The 20,409-nt window shown below is 41.9% G+C and overlaps 1 protein-coding gene across 7 annotated transcripts in view; it reads right to left on the minus strand.

The window, feature by feature from the left end:
* The window catches only part of LOC126108973 (GRB10-interacting GYF protein 2), a 187,277-nt gene that overhangs the window by 20,552 nt on the left and 146,316 nt on the right, over positions 1 to 20,409 (minus strand). For all 7 annotated transcript variants that reach the window (XM_049914372.1, XM_049914373.1, XM_049914374.1 and 4 more), the window contains 3 exons: positions 18,423 to 18,597; positions 11,856 to 12,149; positions 8,984 to 9,213 (listed from right to left, as the gene is read on the minus strand). In XM_049914372.1, the coding sequence (XP_049770329.1) occupies positions 8,984 to 9,213; positions 11,856 to 12,149; positions 18,423 to 18,597 (699 nt within the window). The remainder of the gene's footprint in view (positions 1 to 8,983; positions 9,214 to 11,855; positions 12,150 to 18,422; positions 18,598 to 20,409) is intronic.

Consider the following 20,409-nt stretch of genomic DNA (forward strand, 5'->3'; position numbering starts at 1 on the left):
CAAACTTCAAGTATTTTAAGCTAAACATAAATTTAGGATTCTGAAAGAGACCCATTCTAGCTTTGGCCTCAAACTTACCGTATTTACTCAAATCCAAGCCGCACCTGAAAAATGAGACTCGAAATAAAGGAAAAAAATATTTCCCGAATCTAAGCCGCACCTGAAATTTGAGACTCTAAATTCAAGGGGAGAGAAAAGTTTTAGGCCGCACCTCCAAATCGAAACAAAGTTAGTCCATTGTAATATGAGAGACAATTTAGGTCGAATGAATGACTATACAGCTACAGTAGTTTGGTTCGAGTCGTAAGCTTAGCAGTCAAGCTTTACCAGGTAGCCATTGCTATGCGTCAGGCGCTCCGTCCGTATTTATACAGGTACCCTTCCTTTTCACGTGCTTTGTCTGGTTTGAATTGATTACTTATTTTTCTTTGATCTGATAAGTGCCGTTCTCTTTGTTATAGGTGCTGAAAATGCACTACTGTACTGTAGGTGCTGAAAATGCATTACTGTACTGTGTCATGCACTGTTTGTCACACACTGATAATAAGCGTTTACGGCCTGCCGCCGCTCGCGGCGTGGCTTGCTTTTGTGCACACTACCGCCGCTTACAATTAAAAAACAAAAGAGAGGAATCGTTTGATTAGCGAAACAATGGCAAGAGACTGCTATTTGTTGTTACTTACACTGCTGCTTTCTTTGATAATGATAAACAAGAACCAAATAACAGACTGCGTATGACAGAAGATGTTCTGAACAAGAGTTTAGCGAAAATTTTTCTCTGTTTGAAAATCTTTGCAGACGCTTTAGTACATTACATTCTGCACTGAAATTAGAGTCATCTTAGATTTAAAAATCTAGTCAATTGCCGTGCTTCTTTTCTGACTGTATCACTATTAGGCTTAACAATAAAACGAATATAAAGATGACATGATATGTATATTCTTCCGCGTTTGCTGTTGTCTCACTCTAGTTTCGTAATTTATGAGGCAGACAGGATTTAAATGAGATAGCAGCAAACGCGAAAGAATACGTGGCAAAATGTTTATATTCGTATTATTCTTATGGTGAAGAGAATACTGCATGTGATTCACAATTCATAAAAGTTCCTATTAGTAACCATCTCTTCTCACAGGTAGGAAAAAAATTCAGAATGTAGAGTTGGCCATATTGACAAACATCCCAAACAGTCTTGCCAGTCAGATTTTCATAGTACAGTGAAATGCTGCTACATTCAAAGATGAACAATACGGAATTTGTATTTATTTTGTTGGATAATGTATGAAAATGCAGTGGCCGAAACTTGGAGCGGACAAAAAAGCTCGTCTTCCACCTTATTTTTAAAAATTTATTTACTGGCGCAGAGGTTTTGGCGCCAGTATTTATCACTGTGCCTGCAAAGCATGCCTGTGTAGCGCTACAAATATTCGACGGCAGAAGTTAGTTGTGGCGGCACCTACCAACATTTTTCAGAACTTCTGCCTACTTTGCACTCGATTCTAAGACGCAGGTGGTTTTTTGGATTACAAAAACCGGGAAAAAAGTGCGGCTTAGATTCGAGTAAATACGGTATAGGTGTATCATCAGGCTCGGCATCTGGTGTAAAGAAACCCTTGCCCGACTTGGGAACCTGTGGCAAAGAAAACCGCCCATGGCTGGTGCTGCTACAGCTATCATGGATGCTGGCTTTTGGCTTTCTCACTTAAAAAAAAAAAAAGAGAGAGAGAGAGAGAGAGAGAGAGAGAGAGAGAGAGAGGAAGAAGAAGCAGCAGCCAATACAACCTTTATATCAGTACACTGATGATACACGTAAACCGCAAACTATGTGAACAAAAAAATATACTATACTTCACATTGCAATTAGAACAGCACTTCAATAGCACTGCATCATAAAAAGACACTGAGAATTCTCGATAACATGAATCCTCTCCAAATGACAGGCAAACTGCTATGAACTTCACAGTTTTTTTTTTTTTTTTTTTTTTTTTGTTTTTAGTTGTTCTGACTACCTCACTTACTTGTCATCAGGACTTTTGATATTGCCTTCCCCACAGAATACTAAACAAATGTAGAACACAATAAAACATGTCAGGTTTAATTTGAGTACCAGCAGAATATTCGCACATTATCAATGCACCTCCACCTTGTCGTTTTTTTTGGAGCTTTATATGCTCACATTGCAAAACCAAATCTAGTTATCTACATGTTCACACGTACTCTGCGTGCCACTGTATAATGTGTGGTGGGGAGTACTCTGTATCACTATCAGCTATTTATTTTCCTATTCCGCTCTTTAACAGAGCAAGGGAAAAACTATTGTCTATATTGCTTTGTACAAGCCCTGATTTCTCATATCTTCGTGGTCCTTTTGCGAAATGTATATTGGCGGCAGTGGAATCGTTCCACAGTCAGGCTCAAATGCTGGTTCTCTAAATTTTCTCAGTAATATTCTCTGAAAAGATCACCTTCCCTCCATGAACTCCCATTTGAGTTCCCAAATCATCTCTGTAAAATATGCATGTTGTTCGAACCTACCAGTAATAAATCTAACAGCACGCATCTGGATTTCTTTGAAGTCTTCTCATGTCATGCTACAGATACTGAACACTCTAGCAGTACTCAGGGACAGGTCGCACTAGAGTCCTATATGCAGTCTCCTTTATGTATGAACCATATTTTCCCACAATTCTTTCAATAAGCCCAAGTTGACGATTCACCTTCCATTACACAATCCTCATACACTCGTTCCCTCTCATATCGCTTTGCAACATTATGCCCAGATATTTAAACAATGAGGCTGTTTCAAGCAGGGCTGTATCTGTATCTCAGCACTTTTTCCTATTCATCTACAAAAACTTACATTTGTCTCCATTTAGAGCAAGCTGCCACTCACTACACAACTTGAAATTTTGTCCAAGACATCTAAAACGCGTGTCATTTATGTTGGCGGTCGAGTTTAGGTTCGTTCTGCGCATCTGACGTCACAAAACACAGTCAGCCAATGAACAGAGAACGACGTTGCCAGAGCTCGACTGCAGAGCAGAGCAGCACGGACGAGTGTCTTCAGTTTTAGAAACGTTCAGTCATAAATAAAGTAACTGAATGAAAGCAATGTCTTGATAGCAGAATTTCTTTTATAGAAAGTTTGGAATAAGCATTCTTTACGCCAATTGGTTCATATTCTATTAATTAATTAAACCAAACAAGCAATAAGACTCCTAATTCAGGCGATAGCAAGGAAAGGTGTTTGTATCAATCTCACGAACCGCTTTTTCGCAATAAAGAACAGCGGTAATTGTTTATTTCCTATTGTACTTCGACAAAGTGTGATTAAGTCATAGTCATACCAACAGCGTTTGTCAGTATTTTGCGTGACCTGTTAGAGTCCTCATGGAGAAACATTGTAGAACGGGATGCGTTGGCGTAATGTTTAAGGTGTTGGGTTAGTAAGCGAAAGGTGAAGAGTTCAAACCTTGTGTAGTCCTTGATATTTTCTTTATTTAAAAACAATATCGAAGTGTCTTACTTCACGGATTTTATTCGTTTGAATGCAATTTTTTGAAATTTCTAGTGCTTTGTCTCTTCATTAACCCTTTCGCTACTGCAGACACGTGCTCCCCGCATTCCGCGCGATTTTGTCATCACTGCACTGCTCGCCTGTGCAGACACATGGTGTTCCCACTGCTTTGACACACTTATCATTCGATTTCACAAAAACTATTGGGCCCAAAAATTAGATGTTTACACATCTTCTTGACTGTTACTTTCCCCCCATAAATGACTTAATTTTGTTTCGATGTTCAACCCAGTTATTGTGCAGCATTAAATGTAGTAAATCATTGCACGAAATTTTGAAGAGTTTGCAGAGGTAAAAGTCCATAGCGTATACTTTCCATATGGTCGATTTTAGTTGCCACAATGTTGAGAATGAAATGTGGACAAGATACCTAAATTTCATATAAAATTTACTGTATAACAATATCTCATTTAATTTAAGTACCACATAGGTGTCGTATGTAAAATTGAGAAATATTCCATCTTTCGCGACTGTAACAAAAGTTTTATTTACACCGGGAGCGTTTGGCTTTATTTTAAAGCACTTCCATCAATGAAAGGTATGGCACATACACAATGGTACTCATGTTCTCTTTCTTGTTTTTGTTCCACACTCGCAGTTTTACCATTGGTATTGAAATATATTGCTCTTCTGCAACTGTAATAAGCGACTTATTTAGACCAGACGCGTTTCTCTCTTTTGAAGCATCTGCAGTGGACAGTATTTTGTCTCCTCCATTGCCAAGTTCAAATGGTTCAAATGGCTCTGAGCACTATGGGCCTCAACATCTTAGGTCATAAGTCCCCTAGAACTTAGAACTACTTAAACCTAACTAACCTAAGGACATCACACACACCCATGCCCGAGGCAGGATTCGAACCTGCGACCGTAGCAGTCCCGCGGTTCCGGACTGCAGCGCCAGAACCGCTAGACCACCGCGGCCGGCCCATTGCCAAGTCACCTTTCGTAGTTTTGTGCTGCGGTAACACAATATTCAACGTTTGTGTCGGCTGATCAGTGTTTTAGCAAATAAATGCTGTTTGTGTGTGCCACACACAAAAATTATATTTGACATAGCTCAGAGCACTTCACTGATAAGACGGTATATTCAAGCCCTAATGTTTTTGTACGTCCACAGTTTTGTTTAATGTATTTTGTCTACTTCCTTTTGATTGACTGAAGTGCTTTAAAATAAAGCCAAATGTGCCCGGTGTAAATAAAACTTTTGTTACAGTCGCAAAAGACGGAATATTTCTCAGTATTACATACGACACCCATGTGGTGCTTAAATTAAATGAGATATTGTTATACAGTAAATTTTATATGAAATTTAGGTACCTTGTCCACATTTCATTCTCAACATTGTGGCAACTAAAATCGACCATACGGAAGGTATACTCTATGGACTTTTACCTCTGCAAATTCTTCAACATTTCGTGCAATGATTTACTACATTTAATGCCGCACAATAACTAGGTTGAACATCGAAACAAAATTAAGTCATTTATGGGGGGGAGGTAACAGTCAAGAAGATGTGTAAAAATCTAATTTTTGGGCCAAATAGTTTTTGTGAAATCGAATGATAAGTGTGTCAAAGCAGTCGGAACACCATGTGTCAGCACAGGCGAGCAGTGCAGAGCAGTGCGCACAGCGCGGAATGCGGGGAGCACGTCTCTGTAGCAGCGAAAGGGTTAATGCGGCGGTGGTGGCGGCTTTACTTCATGAACTGCGCGCTCCCCCCTACACGTAAGCTTGCAAACTATACTATACTATGGCGCTGCTTCTCTTGGCACGTGCGTCGTGTGCAACTGGCAACGCAGCAATCTCCCGCGTCTGGGCGGGCAAGTGCGAGCCGCCAAGATAAAAGAATTGAACTATAGTATCAGCCTACAGTCACTCAACTTAGACACCTTCTCATACATCACAACATTAGAAGCAAACAAACACAGATTGCTGCCCACCCTGTCTGCCAGATAATTTATACAGAATAGAAAATAGTAGTGGCCCTCTCACACTTCCCTGTGGCACCATGAGAATATCCTTGCCTCTAGGTTGTATTGCTTTAGGGTGCAAAAACAACTAGGATAATACATGCCCATGTCAGAACTGTAGAACACGAAGACAAAGAGAAGAGTTAAAAACGATTACACATTAATCCCAATCGACGGAAGAGAAGGCAGCTCAAAACAGGGATGTGGAGAAAGGTCTATAAAATACCCCATAAAGAAACTAAAAATTAAATGGCCTTTGCCATATTGCTATGACGGATAAAAAGTAAAATGCGGTCAAAAGTCTGTGTGTCATTCGTCAAAATGCCAGTAACTCAGACGGAAGTCACTGAAAAAAGGGCATTCCGTCAGCAAATGGCAGACGGTCAAAGGTTGAGCACATTTAGCACAAAGTGGTGAGGGAGAACCGCTTAACAAAACACAGTGCCTGATACCAACCTAGTTAACACGATTGCCTCACGACAGGAGGGCCGAGAGGATGTTGTCCATGCCGCTGGGAGAGGCTTAATAATCTGGAGCTTGTTCCCATGAAGGGATGACCAGAGATGATGCCAAACTGACATCACCTGCAGACAGGTGGCAACACAGAGATCATCAGAGGGAATGTAAGAACTAGAGGGCGGAGGTACAAGGGCTGCAGCCTTGGCAGCAGCATCAGCAGCCTCGTTTTCTGTCAAACCGACATCACCAAGAACCCACATCAATGGCTCCACAAAAGTGGGAAAAGGACAGCTTTCCTGGACCCGTTGCACTAAGGGATGGACAGTGTGCGGCACACAGGGGAACAGATGACACAACTGACTGTGTGGCCCGATACAGGGCAAAGAGCTCTGCTGAAAATACTGAGCAGTGTTCCAGAAGTCGATACTGAAAAAACTTCAGTGCCAATGACGAAGGCACACCAGACACCACAGTCAGTCCGAGAGCCATCAGTGTACCCAAAGGTACTATCACGAAGGTCGTGAAACTGAAGGCGAAAGAGTGAGGCTGGAGTAGTGCCCTTAGGAAGCGAATGAGGCCAAGGCGAACACAGGCTGTCGCATGATGCCGGAAATCACCCACTTGGAAATTTGCAGGTAGCGTGACGTTAAGCTGCCGGAGCAAGAGTCGAAAGCAAACTCCAGGAGATAACAGAGAAGAGGGATATGCCCCAGACTGGCAATTAAGAGCGTCATCGAAGGAGGTGGCATAGGACGGGTAGCCACGGGTGGCAGACAAACGGCACGCGTATCTACTGAGGAGAGTCACGGCAGTAGGACAGCGGTAGTTCAGCAACTTCAGCATACAGACTCAACCGGGCTAGTGTAAAAGCCTCCACTGGCCAAATGGATGCCACGGTGGAGGATAGTATTGACACGGCTAAGAGGGACAGACGTGCACATGCATAAACAAAACACCCATAGTCTAGTGTCTGGGTTGGGTTGTTTGGGGGACGAGACCAAACAGTGAGGTTATCAGTCTCATCGGATTAGGGAAGGACGGGGAAGGTAGTCAGCTGTGCCCTTTCAAAGGGACCATCCCGGCATTTGCCTGGAACAATTTAGGGAAATCACAGAAAACCTAAATCAGGATGGCCGGACGCGGGATTAAACCGTCGTCCTCCCGAATGCGAGTCCAGTGTGCTAACCACTGCGCCACCTCGCTCGGTCTAGTTTCTGCTCCCCAGAAAGTACCACTGAGGACACGTAGTACACTGAGGGACAACGTACAGAGGGCTGCCAGGTAAGACACGTGGGAGGACCAACGAAGTATCCTACTGAGCAGGAGCCCCAGGAATATCAGTTTCAAACGAACTGAAGATCAACAGGCCCAAGGTGTCAAGATGGTGGAAGAAACCCATTGAGCCACCAGAAATTCATACAGACGATTCTGTCAGTGGAAAAACTAAAGCCAATGCCGATGCTCCACAAGTCAAGACAATCGAGACAACACCCAACTGCTCAATAAGACAGTTCAGTGGAGAACTGTAACAGATAACAAAATCATTGACAAAAATGGAGCCGGAGATGCCTGGTGGGAGACAGGCCACGATATGGTTAATGGTGATAGGAAAGAGGACAATGCTCAGGACACAAGCCTGGGGCACACCGTTTTCCTCGATAAAGGTGTTCGATAAGGCGTACCTTGAAAACTCGAGTCTTTCAAAAATTCCTGAAGGAAATGGGGCAGGCGGCCTCAGAAGCCACAAGAGTAGAGAGTATGGAGGATGCCAGGAATCCAGGAAGTGTCGTACGCTTTCTCCAAATCGAAAAAGACAACCACAGTCTGGGATTTCCGCAGAAAACGATTCATGACATGAATGGACAAAGTGACGGGATGGCTAACTGCAGAATGGTGCAGAAATACACAATATGCAGTGGTTAATAAAGTGCGAGACTCGAGCCATTGTACCAGCCGAGCATGAATCATACATTCCATCACCTTGCAAACACAGCTGGTGAGAGAAATGGGGCAGTACCTAGAAGGAAGGTGTTTGTCCTTACAAGGCTTAGGTATGGGTATGACAGTGGCTTCACACCAGCATCTGGGGAATGTGACCTCTGCCCACATGTGTTTGTACATATTAAGCAGAAAGTGCTTGCCTGCAAGAGAAAGTTTCTACAACATGTGAACACTGTCTGGTCCTGGGGCGCAGGATCGGAATGAAGTAAGAGCACAATCTAGCTCCCTCAAAGCAAAGGCAGCATCGTAGCAGTCATACGATTCTGAGAAGGGAAGAGTATCGCTTGATACGCCTCTGCTCATTTCCAGTGGAGGAAGGTGGGGTAATAGTGGGAGGAGCTCGAAATCTCTGCAAAATGACAGCCTAAGGTATTGGAGATAGCAATAGGGTCCACAACAACATTTCTGCTACTGTCAGGCCAGAAACTGGAGAATGGATCTTAGTCCCTGAGAGCTGTCGGAGGTTGGCCCCACAATGGAAGAGGGAGTGGAACTCTTAAAAGAACTAGAGAATGAAATCAAGCTAGCAATTTTGCTGTCCCGAAGAACGCAAAGACATTGCGCACGCAACTGTTTATAATGAATACAGTTTGCCATCACAGGATGACAGTTAAAAATGCAAGTATTACACTGTAAATGTGAATGTTCACACACATTTCAGCAAAGTCCCTGATGGTCACAAGGGATCTTTTTCCGAAATCTGACCACTTGGCAAGGAATTGACCAATACTGTGTCTATGTCACTGTTAATTAAAATGTTGTGTCCACTTTAAATCAGAGCAAACATTCTGTGACAATCTGTATAACAGTGTGCACAAATTTCTTTCCATCTATGAAACAGAATATGCACATGCAAGAACTGGAGTATAACTGTAAGTTTCAGATGCTCAATATAGTAAAGTATCTGCCCCATATATGATACAACGGACAGATAATAAAATAATAACAAAATCAGAATTGGAGAACCCGAGCAGGATACCTTAACCTCGTGGAAATCTTGCGAGGGCGTAATTGCCGGCGCAGGAGTGCTGAGGTCGTCCTCGGGCGTGCGATCCCGCGCGGCCTTCTGCTGCTGCAACTTGCTGCGGCGCTCGAGGAATTGCCTGCTGAACTCCTGTGCATCACGACCCTCGCCCAGGTACACCCGCACGTAATCCTTCACTTCGTACGCTGACTCGATGTCTCGCAGGAATGCCACAAATGTTGGCACTGGAAAATATATGAGGAAGCTGGGTTTGATGAATGTGTGAATGGTTGAAAAAATCTGATATCTCATTAACACATACTTAGCAATTTTCAGAAACTATTTATAATGTTTTAGCAATTACACGGCAAGTGCACACACAGCATATCACTCATTTTGCTCCTATTTTACATGGTTGTAGTGCTTATATGCCTACATGTACTGCTCCAGCACAATGTCCTCCTTGAGCCTTTTTAACAAATCAGAGTTTGAGGTATTAGGAACAGTAGTGGTAGCACAAGAAGCTGTCAATCAGAGCCTACAACTGTCAGGACCCTGATTCAATCGCTTCTTCCCTGAATGTTTCACCAAACAGTTGTATTGCATCGCCAAATCATGTTTCTTATGAAAGGAATAGTAAAACAGCACTCATTGCAATGCATTTGTGAGTACACATAATTGTGATACAACAAGGAATTAAAATGACATGAAAGTTTTTTTAATTGATACACTTGTGCACATAATGCTATCTGTGTTACCTAACGCCATTACTGGGACTCAGTACCAGTTGCAGACTGCCTGCCTAATGGTGTCCAGAGGCAACAAAAATGCAACTTTCAATATTTTGCTTAATTATTGGCCAAATTTAAAATGCTTTCATAATGAACTCATTAAGAGGTATAATCTTATGTTAAAAGTTTAACAGGATAAGACAAGTATTACGATCAGAAACTGAGTGTGTCTTAGGCCAGCGTAACTGATGACGCACAAACACCCGGATGTTATACATCCAGTGTCTGAGAATAAGGGCACTTGGTGACCTCTAACAAGCAAATGTACACAAAATTTCAAACGTTTACAAAACTGCTACTTGCTGATAATCCTGCACAAAATGAAAAACGGAAAAAGTTTACCGTTTACTACAGATCACTGTTCGTGTAGTAAAAGATAAGAAGTTTTAATTTATTACTTCTTTACTATCAACCCTACTCACGATACAGTTTGCAGACAGCACCCTCATATACCACTGAATGCAGCTGCAAAACTATATCACTTTATGACGCACAGTTCCAAAGATAAAATATCAAATGCTGAAGTGCATGAAAAACTTGCTTTTGCTTAAAACATGAGTGCAAATTACCCAAAGAGTATTCATCCAGTGTTTCATAATGAGAGTACTTAGTGACTTCCAACAAACTTCAGCCATAATTTCAAAACTTCTCTAAACTTTTTCCTCACTTAAGTGCTTAACACAAATATTTGACACAATTACATCATTAAAGCCATCAAACACTTCAATTTGTTTTATACATGTGAGTTTCACTGTTTAAAGAATTGGGGTCTACTTGGGAAATTATAATATGCTCTGGACTACATACACGTGTTAGTGTACACATATGAATGCATCATATGTTCATTTAATTGCTATTCTGTAATTATTGTAATGTGCCCTGTACAAGAGTATCATAGCGAAGTCATATCAGGTTAATAATACTGCTTAGAATAATGTTCACTGTATTAATAATAATAATAATAATAATAATAATAACAATAAAAATAGCAAAATTACAGGACTTAGAGCACAGTATGGGCAGATTTCTATTTAGCAGTCTGCCGCCTTAGCTAACCAGCTAAGGCTGTAACGTCACAGTTAAAAGGCTAGTGCTCATTTCTCAATTGCCTTTTAACAGCGATATAAAACTACGAGGCAGAATTTATTGCACTGCGCAACAGCAGAATTTATACACCTATGTATGTATCTACTATGACTGTGCAAAGATGAGCAAAATCCACAACTTGTTCGCTTACTGTACTAGACCACTGAAAATAGAGACCTCACGTGATGTCAGTAAATTGTAACCAAAAGCAATAAGCTGACGAGTTGACTGTATCACAGGTGGTTTACGGAATGAATATTAATTTTTCTTGATTGTAGTATTTTTTGTTTCATTTTTTTATTACAATGGTGGCATGCACTAGTGGAGTCTTGTGCAGCATTTGCATGCTTCGAAAAATGTATAAAAGTAAATAATATTTCATTACATTAGTAAGGTTGCCTTAAAACATAAAAACTTGGCAAACATTTTTAAAGATTAAGTCCATGAACCTAAGGAGTGACAGTACTGCGGTGGAAATGTGCATGGTCTACAAAATTATGTTTATTTGGGTATAACTATTATGTTTTTAATACTATGGGGTCCTGTTGCATTGTAAAAATACGTGCAGAAATTTATGAGACATTAACAGCCGTATCTTTCTTATTTTCTGTCCATGCCACAAACTACATCAAATAACATCTACACTGTCAACAGTTCTCCCATTGATTTGTCTGGTGGTATTCCCCTCAAGTACTGGTAGCATTCTCAACAAAACAGAAAGCCGTGACAGGAGCAAGATAACTTTTGCACAACAGTAATTACAAGATACAATCCACAATTAAGCAGTTTTTTCTCCTACTGTAACAGCACATCTTATCAGAACAACTCTATTTGAAACAGACTACTGAATCAATGATGCTGCTGCACAGAACAAAAAGCCAAGTTTGGAACCAGCATTAACAAATGGCAAGGGTGTGCATGAGGAGTGGCAAAAAATTCACCAAAGTTTCACGGAGCTAACATCACTATCACACTTTTTGCAGATGTACACAGTTTGTGTCACAACTCACCATCTATGGAGTGTTTCAGAGAGCCGAGCGCATCCGTACACCACTGTGTGAACTCGTCAGGGCGAGGCTCGAACAGCTTCATGACCACGGCCTCCTCTTTCTTGCTGCGCGTTTTCGTATTCGCTGGCAGGTTTTTCCACGGCTGTGTGGTGTTTGCACTGCCACCACTGTTCTTGTTGTTGCCCGATGAGTTGTTGTTGATAATGTTGTTGTTGTTGTGGTTTGTGGCAGATCGGCTCTTTGAAATAGGCACAGCTGCAGAGGTTTTGGCCGCGTCCTCCCAGAAGCCTGAACCTTAAAGCAACATAGCAAAAACTGGAATGAGAAGAATGGCATCTAACAGTTATGCAGATAATACGAGGTGCATTCAAGTTCTAAGGCCTGCGATTTTTTTCTCCAGACTAGAAAGAGATAGAAACATGCACATTGTTTTAAAATGAGGCTGTGTTCATTGTCAATACGTCCCAGAGATGGCAGCATTGTACGGCAGATGGAATTTTGCCGCCAGCGGCGAGAATGAGAACTATTTTAAATACTTAAAATGGCGACGGTTTCCTTACTTGAACAGCATGCAATCATTCGTTTTCTGAATTTGCGTGGTGTGAAACCAATTGAAATTCATCGACAGTTGAAGGAGACATGTGATGATGGAGTTATGGACATGTCTAAGATGTGTCAAAAGTGCGTTCATGGGTGCAACAGTTTAATGAAGGCAGAACATCGTGTGACAACAAACCGAAACAACCTCAGGATCGCACAAGCCGGTCTGACGACATGATCGAGAAAGTGGAGAGAATTGTTTTGGGGGATCGCCGAATGACTGTTGAACAGATCGCCTCCAGAGTTGGCATTTCTGTGGGTTCTGTGCACACAATCCTGCACGACGACCTGAAAATGCGAAAAGTGTCATCCAGGTGGGTGCCACGAATGCTGACGGACGACCACACGGCTGCCCGTGTGGCATGTTGCCGAGCAATGTTGACGCGCAACGACAGCACGAATGGGACTTTCTTTTCGTCGGTTGTGACAATGGATGAGACATGGATGCCATTTTTCAATCCAGAAACAAAGCGCCAGTCAGCTCAATGGAAGCACACAGATTCACTGCCACCAAAAAAATTTATTGGTAACCCCCAGTGCTGAAAAAATGGTGGTGTCCGTGTTCTGGGACAGCGAGGGCGTAATCCTTACCCATTGTGTTCCAAAGGGCACTACGGTAACAGGTGCATCCTACAAAACTGTTTTGAAGAACAAATTCCTTCCTGCACTGCAACAAAAACATCCGGAAGGGCTGCGCGTGTGCTGTTTCACCGAGACGACGCACCCGCACATCAAGCTAACGTTACGCAACAGTTTCTTCGTGATAACAACTTTGAAGTGATTCCTCATGCTCCCTACTCACCTGACCTGGCTCCTAGTGACTTTTGGCTTTTTCCAACAATGAAAGACACTCTCCGTGGCCGCACATTCACCAGCCGTGCTGCTATTGCCTCAGCGATTTTCCAGTGGTCAAAACAGACTCCTAAAGAAGCCTTCGCCGCTGCCATGGAATCATGGCGTCAGCGTTGTGAAAAATGAGTACGTCTGCAGGGCGATTACGTCGAGAAGTAACGCCAGTTTCATCCATTTCGGGTGAGTAGTTAATTAGAAAAAAAATCGGAGGCCTTAGAACTTGAATGCACCTCGTATTGTAGAGATGCACTATACAAATATCTGTTTATTTTATGCATCTAAGAATTTTGAGAAGTAGTAGTGAATAACACCAACATTCGTACAGGAGCACGGACCTGTTAAATTTCAGATACAATAATTTCTCTTTAGCAATAGAGAATACAGCGCAAAAATAATGTAAAATACATAGAAACCACTCTCGTAACACTAATCACTAACACAAGCACAATGTTTATTGATGAACAAAACTTATGTATAACCATCCAATTAAAAAATAAAATAAACAAAAAGAGAGAATCAGGCAAAGAAGGGGGAGGGAGGAAGGGGGAGGGAGGAAGGGGGAGGGAGGGAGGGAGAGAGAGAGAGAGAGAGAGAGAGAGAGAGAGAGAGAGAGAGAGAGAGAGAGAGAGAGAGAGAAGCAGCTAAAATTATCATTTGACAGAAATGCCAAGCCTCAAATAAAAAATTTGATGTTGCAATAAACATGACTGTAAATGCCAATTCTGCCTCAAAATGCGAAAATGTGAAATTACGTAACAGACACTATTTCATAGTGAATAGCAGATGAGTTATTTTAACAATGAAATCAATCAATTATTGACAAAATTATTTAATTGGATAGATAAAACGTCCACTCACCAAGCGGTGGCAGAACATACACATAAAAGAGGATTGTAATTGGCAAGCTTTAGGAGCCAGTGGCTCCTTCTACAGGCAGAAGGGTTGAAGGGGAAGGAAGAGGGGTGAAAGAAAGGGGGAAGGAAGGGGAAGGAAAAGGACTGGAGAGGTCTAGGAAAAGGGGCAGATGCTGGGAAAGCTACCCAGAACCGCAGGTCAGGGGAGACTTACCATATGGGGTGAGAAGAAAAGACTCTACCCCTTTTCTTCCCCTTCAATCCTTTTGCCTGAAGGAGGAGCCACTGGCTCCAAAAGCTTGCCAATTACAACTGTCTTATGTTTGTGTTCTGCTGCTGCTGCTTGGTGAGTAGTTTTTTTATCTATCCAATTAGATGAACTATTTTATCAGACATAGTTTGAAATAGCTTCATTTTCTACATTTTAAGATGGAAAATGTAACCAATTTTGGTTACTGATATTGCACATAATCTGGTGAGGTACGATTTCACAAGACAATGTGCATATGAAAGTGTTTGGAAAATAAAAAGTGTATGAATATAACAACATACCAGAGTGCTCAGTGCTCTTGTGCCACACCAGTTGTGAGTGAATGGTCTGTACCAGATACATGCCACAAAGTATAAGCTGTGGGACCTAGTGTCTTAGGAAAAAGAAATGTATACGTTTGTTGGCTACATAAAGTTGAAAGCTGGTATAATGCAGGCACTTTCAATATGGCAGTTTTACGGGGAAGGTGTTTTGTACTGTGGTTGCGTCAAATACCGGTACAGGTCAGGCGTGGAACTACCTCGTTTAGCACAGGTAATTGTGTTGTAGCCATTACTGAATGCCTTGTGGGTTCTGCATTGCTCTTTATTTTCTTGTCTCTGTTTCAAATGAGTGAAAAGACTAATCCTGATCCATCACTGAATTCGATTACACCGCCACCATCACGGAATTCGATTACACCGCCACAACACCAGTAAGGATTGTCATTCCTTATAACTAGTGCCATTTATGATTTCACAGGAACACAAAATACGGTGTCGGCTGTCACCGTATGAAAAGGTGATAGGACATGTTTTCCTCTACCACTGCACTCCCCCCTGGTGTTCAAAAGTCTAGTTTATTCACACTTGTGGCCAACTGCCAGTTTATAATGCACTACAGTGGCTGAAAACAAAATGTGTTAATGTATTTTGACAATGCTGAAAGTTTTCCACTAATGTGTGAACAGCATTATCTTTAGTTCTACTTCTATGCTAAGTGCCTTGTCGGTTCAACCTATAGTGTTGTCAAGTATCAGTTGCAGGGCTAAGAATGTTCATGAATGGTCGAAATTAATATTCTGCAGATTTTGCAATTATCAAATTGGGTGGAGAAAGAAAATATGAGGGGCATTTAATAAGTAATGCAACACATTTTTTTCTGAAAGCAGGTTGGTTTTATTTGGGATCCCAATATGCTAAATTACTCGCCCACTCTTCTTGTTACAAGCCCATATTTTTCGTTCACTTTTCAAAGTGACGGCCTTATGCACCACCTTAATGGCAGGACCTGTATGTCCGCACGGCACAACTACTGGTTGATGTCAGAGCCATGTACTGCTTCTCATGGACTGTATCCTTCATAGGGCCCAACAGATGGAAGTCGGGAGGTGCAAGATCCGGGCTGTAGGGTGGATGAAGAAGAAAAGTCCACTGAAGTTTTGTTAGCTGCTCTCGGGTGTGCACAGCTGTACGAGTCCTTGCGTTGTCATGGAGGGGGAGTTGCATTTTTGTGGCAACGAATCTGCTGAAGTTGTTTCCTCAATTTCCTTACGATACCACAATACACTTCAGATTTGATCGTTGGACCTTGAGGGAGGACATCAAACAGAATAACTCCCTTCAGACCCAGAAAACTGTCACCACTACTTTACTGGCTGAGGGTACGTCTTTTTCTTCGAGGGGGGACGGTTGGCGCCACTCTGTGGCCATTTTGTTTCCAGTTCAAAATGATGAACCCACGTTTCATTGTCTTTGTTGATGATTGACAAAAAATTGCCACCCTCAGCCTCGTAACATGCAAGCAATACTGCACAAATGGTCCATTGTTGTTCTTTTCAGTCTTTTGTTAGGCAGCGAGGAACCCAGTGAGCACTACCAGCATAGACACACATTTGAACAATGAGGTGTTCATTTGCGATCCGTCAATCACTTCAAATGAGAGTGTTTGCGTGTTACAACATTGCAACAGCCACGGCTGTGTGCGGCCGGCCTGCACATACGGAAGACTGGACAGGTCTGCTAGGCCTTCTTGGGACGATGACAGATGAGACACCTTTGCCCAACGACGCAGCATGCTTTTCTTCGCTACCGGTTCTCCGTAGACATTCTGCAATCATCTATGAACATCTGCATCTGAAGGCTATGTAGAGTGCCGCCTACAATATGATATTCATGAAACTACAGGGGATGAAGCGAGAACACTTACTGAATGTTCCTCGTGATTTTGAGGAACACCTTAAATCACAGATGCGGTTTGTTCACCTGCAGAAAAATGCTGCTGCTTCTCAACAGAAACAATTTTCTGAAAACAAATACAGTCAAAAAAAGGAAACAGACTATCTCAGGAAAAAAAGCTGTTGAAGATTTTGCAAAAGCAAATACTCCAGTCAAAAAGCTCCCCAATCATTAACAGTGAATTTTAAAGGACTAAGGTATTGACTTCACGTGTGTAGCATGACTGCCTTTTTAATTTGTATGTCTTATCATTTACAAAGAAAAAAACATTAGATGCTACATTTTCAGTTGCCTACTAATTCTTTATGCCAAAACCAATTGCAGGCAGCTGTGTTTATTTTCAAATAAAAGCATTTTTACGTGTCTTTCACGATACATGGCACTGACCCAGCCTGCTACTACAACACAGCCTACGAGAAAATAACGAAGTTGACGGACTGATTAAATTGTACGCACTATGGCAATGGTGGCTCTCTCCGTTTCTTTACCATACAAAATATCTTCCATTACTTTTCAATTTTTTAGCTGACATTGTGTGAAAAAAGTTACATATCATTTACGGAGATTAAGTGATCAATTGATTATGCAATTTTTTTTAAATTTTACAACACAATTGCAAGAGCACTTCAGAACGCCTTTACCTGTTTGGAGAATAAGATAGTGGTCACCATCAGTTCAAAAGAGAATGCTGCAAACTATGATGTAACATTCTTGTTGTGTGGTCAACATAGCTTACACTACTACTGTTATGTTGACCAGCCAACAGGAACATTATGTCACAGCTTGCAGCATGCGCTTTTAAATTGCCTGTGCCAATTCAGAAAATCTGCTTGGTGTTCAAAATCATTTCAACCTTTCTTGACTTAGACTTTTCAAACAAGGACACAATGTCCTCTTTCTGACATGGGATGCTATTTCTGGGTAGAGAGAGAGGAGGTTTATTAACCACAGATGCCGTTGTCACGACTGCAACAGTGTTCGTTCTAAAAATTTCTACTTTCAGAACCTTTCTGAATTATGCCGATCAAAGACATCTGGGGTAACTCCGCAAATGGGAAAGACAATCTGGATTTCCATCTGCTACTGTCAATTCTCCTAAGCACAGTCAGTAGTGGTGACTTCAGTTATGGTGGCAGATTGAAAAAGAACTGCTTCCATATATTACAGACATTACCTCAAATAACAAATGAAAAACAATCCCCCTCAAGGTATAGTTGAAGTGCTGAGTCACTGACATGCATATAATCTGGGCAGTTGGACTGCAGCACTTTGAGAATGCAGGGGCCACAGAATATATGGCTAACACGGATTTTAGGCTGGAAAGGGGCCGTGTGGTGTACAAAACAGTAAGGGACAATGGGTTCATTTATGAGTCTGTTGATGGTGCGACACCTCTACTATCCAGTGAGTTGGTACCTTTACTAGTAAACTATTTACATTCTGCCAGAACTTTCTGTACCATATTTATAACATAATTACCATACTTGTAACACCAAACCTTTCCTTACTTTAAATAACATTGTTATTAACTCCAACACAAAAACAATCTAACAACTGATGCAATGACACACAAAATACAAAACACACACATATACCATTTTATAATATTACTGTTTAATCAATTAAGAGTGCAATTGATAAATGAGATGTATAGAGATTTGCATCAACGCGCATGTCTGTGATGCATCCTAGTTTCACCCTTCCTACACTGCGAGTGGTCACATTTGATCTTCCAGTTATTTATATCCTGTCTGATACTATCTCTTACACTTACCAGTGGAGTTGGAATTGACACCGGTGTTTCCCCAGGGTGAGGCGGCACTGACAGAAGCAGCCCAGGACAGTGACTGGGAAGCCGACCCCCAGATGCTGGCCGTGGCAACGGCGGGCGCTGCTGCCGCCTGCTGCTGCTGTTGCTGCTGCTGCAGCCGTTCACGCTCCAGCTGCTGCTGCAACAGCAACCCACACTCCTGATGTTTGCTGTCCACACAACTGCACACTTCTCACTTTATAGGACGCTATCTGAACTGGAGTTACTTGCTCGCAGAATCAGCCACTACATATCCAGGGGGTACATTAAGTTTGGAAACACTTTCAATTATTTATTGCACAAGAACCAAACATTGTACAGATATCCTACATATGCCATTTTGAAGAGAAACTGAGAAAGTTTTTTTTTCACGTCTACCACCACAGCGTAGTTTGGTAATTTGCTGACAGTCAGTGTTAGTTGTAAATGTGGAAAGTTCAGGTGCGGAGCGAGCATTCTGTGTGTCGGAGTTCGACAAAAACAAGTGTGCTATAGCCGTTCAACAGATGTTTAGAACCAAGTACAGTAAGAAACCACCAACAAGGAAGGCCATTTACCACTGGCACAACAAATTCATTATGATGGGTTGGTTGTGCCCGGCAAAGAGAAGCGAATGTCCCAGTGTGAGTGAAGTGAATGTAGAGCATGTATGAGGGACATTCATAAGGAGTGCAAAGAAAATGGTGTGTTGTGCATCCAGTGAACTCTAAACGACTCCAATGACAATGTGGTAAGTCCTGGGACAGAAGCTGCCTATGAAACCATTCAAGTTGGAGCTAGTGCTGAAGCTCAATAATGACGACAAAGACAAGCGTTTTGAGTTTTGTTGCAACAGCTGAATGAGGATGGCATTGTTGATCGCTTATTTTTTTGTGATGAAGTCACTTTTCACACTAATGGGACAGTGAACAGGTATAACTGTCGAATCTGGGGTACAGCGCACCCACACGAATGCACTGGAGTGTGATTCCCCAAAGGAATTTTTTTTTTTTTCCCTTGTCACGTCGAAAACAGTATGGGCCATTCTTCTTCGAAGAGAGCACCGTCACTGCATATTCCTCCTTGGACATGGTGCAGCAATGGCTGATGCTTAAAATGCGATCGGACTTTCCATTCATCTTTCAGCAGGATGGGGCTCCACCCCATTTTCATTGTGAAGATCGTGGGCACTGGAACACGGAGCTGCTGCATCGATGGATTGGCCGTGCTACAGAAGAGGAAAGCTGTTTCAGGAAATGGCCTCCCTGATCACCAAATCTCACTCCCTGTAACTGTTTTCTGTCGGGACACATTAAAGACCTGGTGTATGTACCACCTCTACCACATGAGTAGCAGAGCTCCGGGAGAGAATACAGGAAGCAACTGCCACAGTCAACAATGCCATGCTGGGACGGGTATGGCAACAATTTAATTACCGTACTGACATCTGCTGTGTCACTAACGGTTCACACATCGAACGTTAGTAAAAAAAATTCAGAGTTTCTCTTCAAAATGCAATATGTATGACACCTGTACAATGTTTAGTTCTTGTGCAATAAATAATTGAAAGTGTTCCTGGACTTTATGTGCACCCTGTATAGCCCACAGCAGAGATTGTGTAGATGATGGAGAAAGGTAAATGTACTAATTTGTGGTAAGGGACCCTGGTCCAGAAAATACAGAGTTTAAAGTTATAAGCGAAGATCGTTCCTATACCTCTGACAGTGAAATTCATGCATCAGTACTGTTATTGCTAAGACTGTATAGTAGTCAACTAGCAGAGGTGGTGGTACGGATCGAAACAAGAAAAAAATGCCCAGTAAACAAGGGCTCTAAAATGGATATGTTATGAATTATGAGCACTTGTTATCTTCACTACTGAGAAACACATCTCTTCTAAAAAGAAGTGTCCACAGTTCTTCAGGTATGCATTTTTGAGCTCATATGTACTGGCCTTTTTTCTTGTTTTGAT

Source organism: Schistocerca cancellata, chromosome 11 (assembly GCF_023864275.1).
Source record: "Schistocerca cancellata isolate TAMUIC-IGC-003103 chromosome 11, iqSchCanc2.1, whole genome shotgun sequence".
Taxonomy (NCBI): domain Eukaryota; kingdom Metazoa; phylum Arthropoda; class Insecta; order Orthoptera; family Acrididae; genus Schistocerca; species Schistocerca cancellata.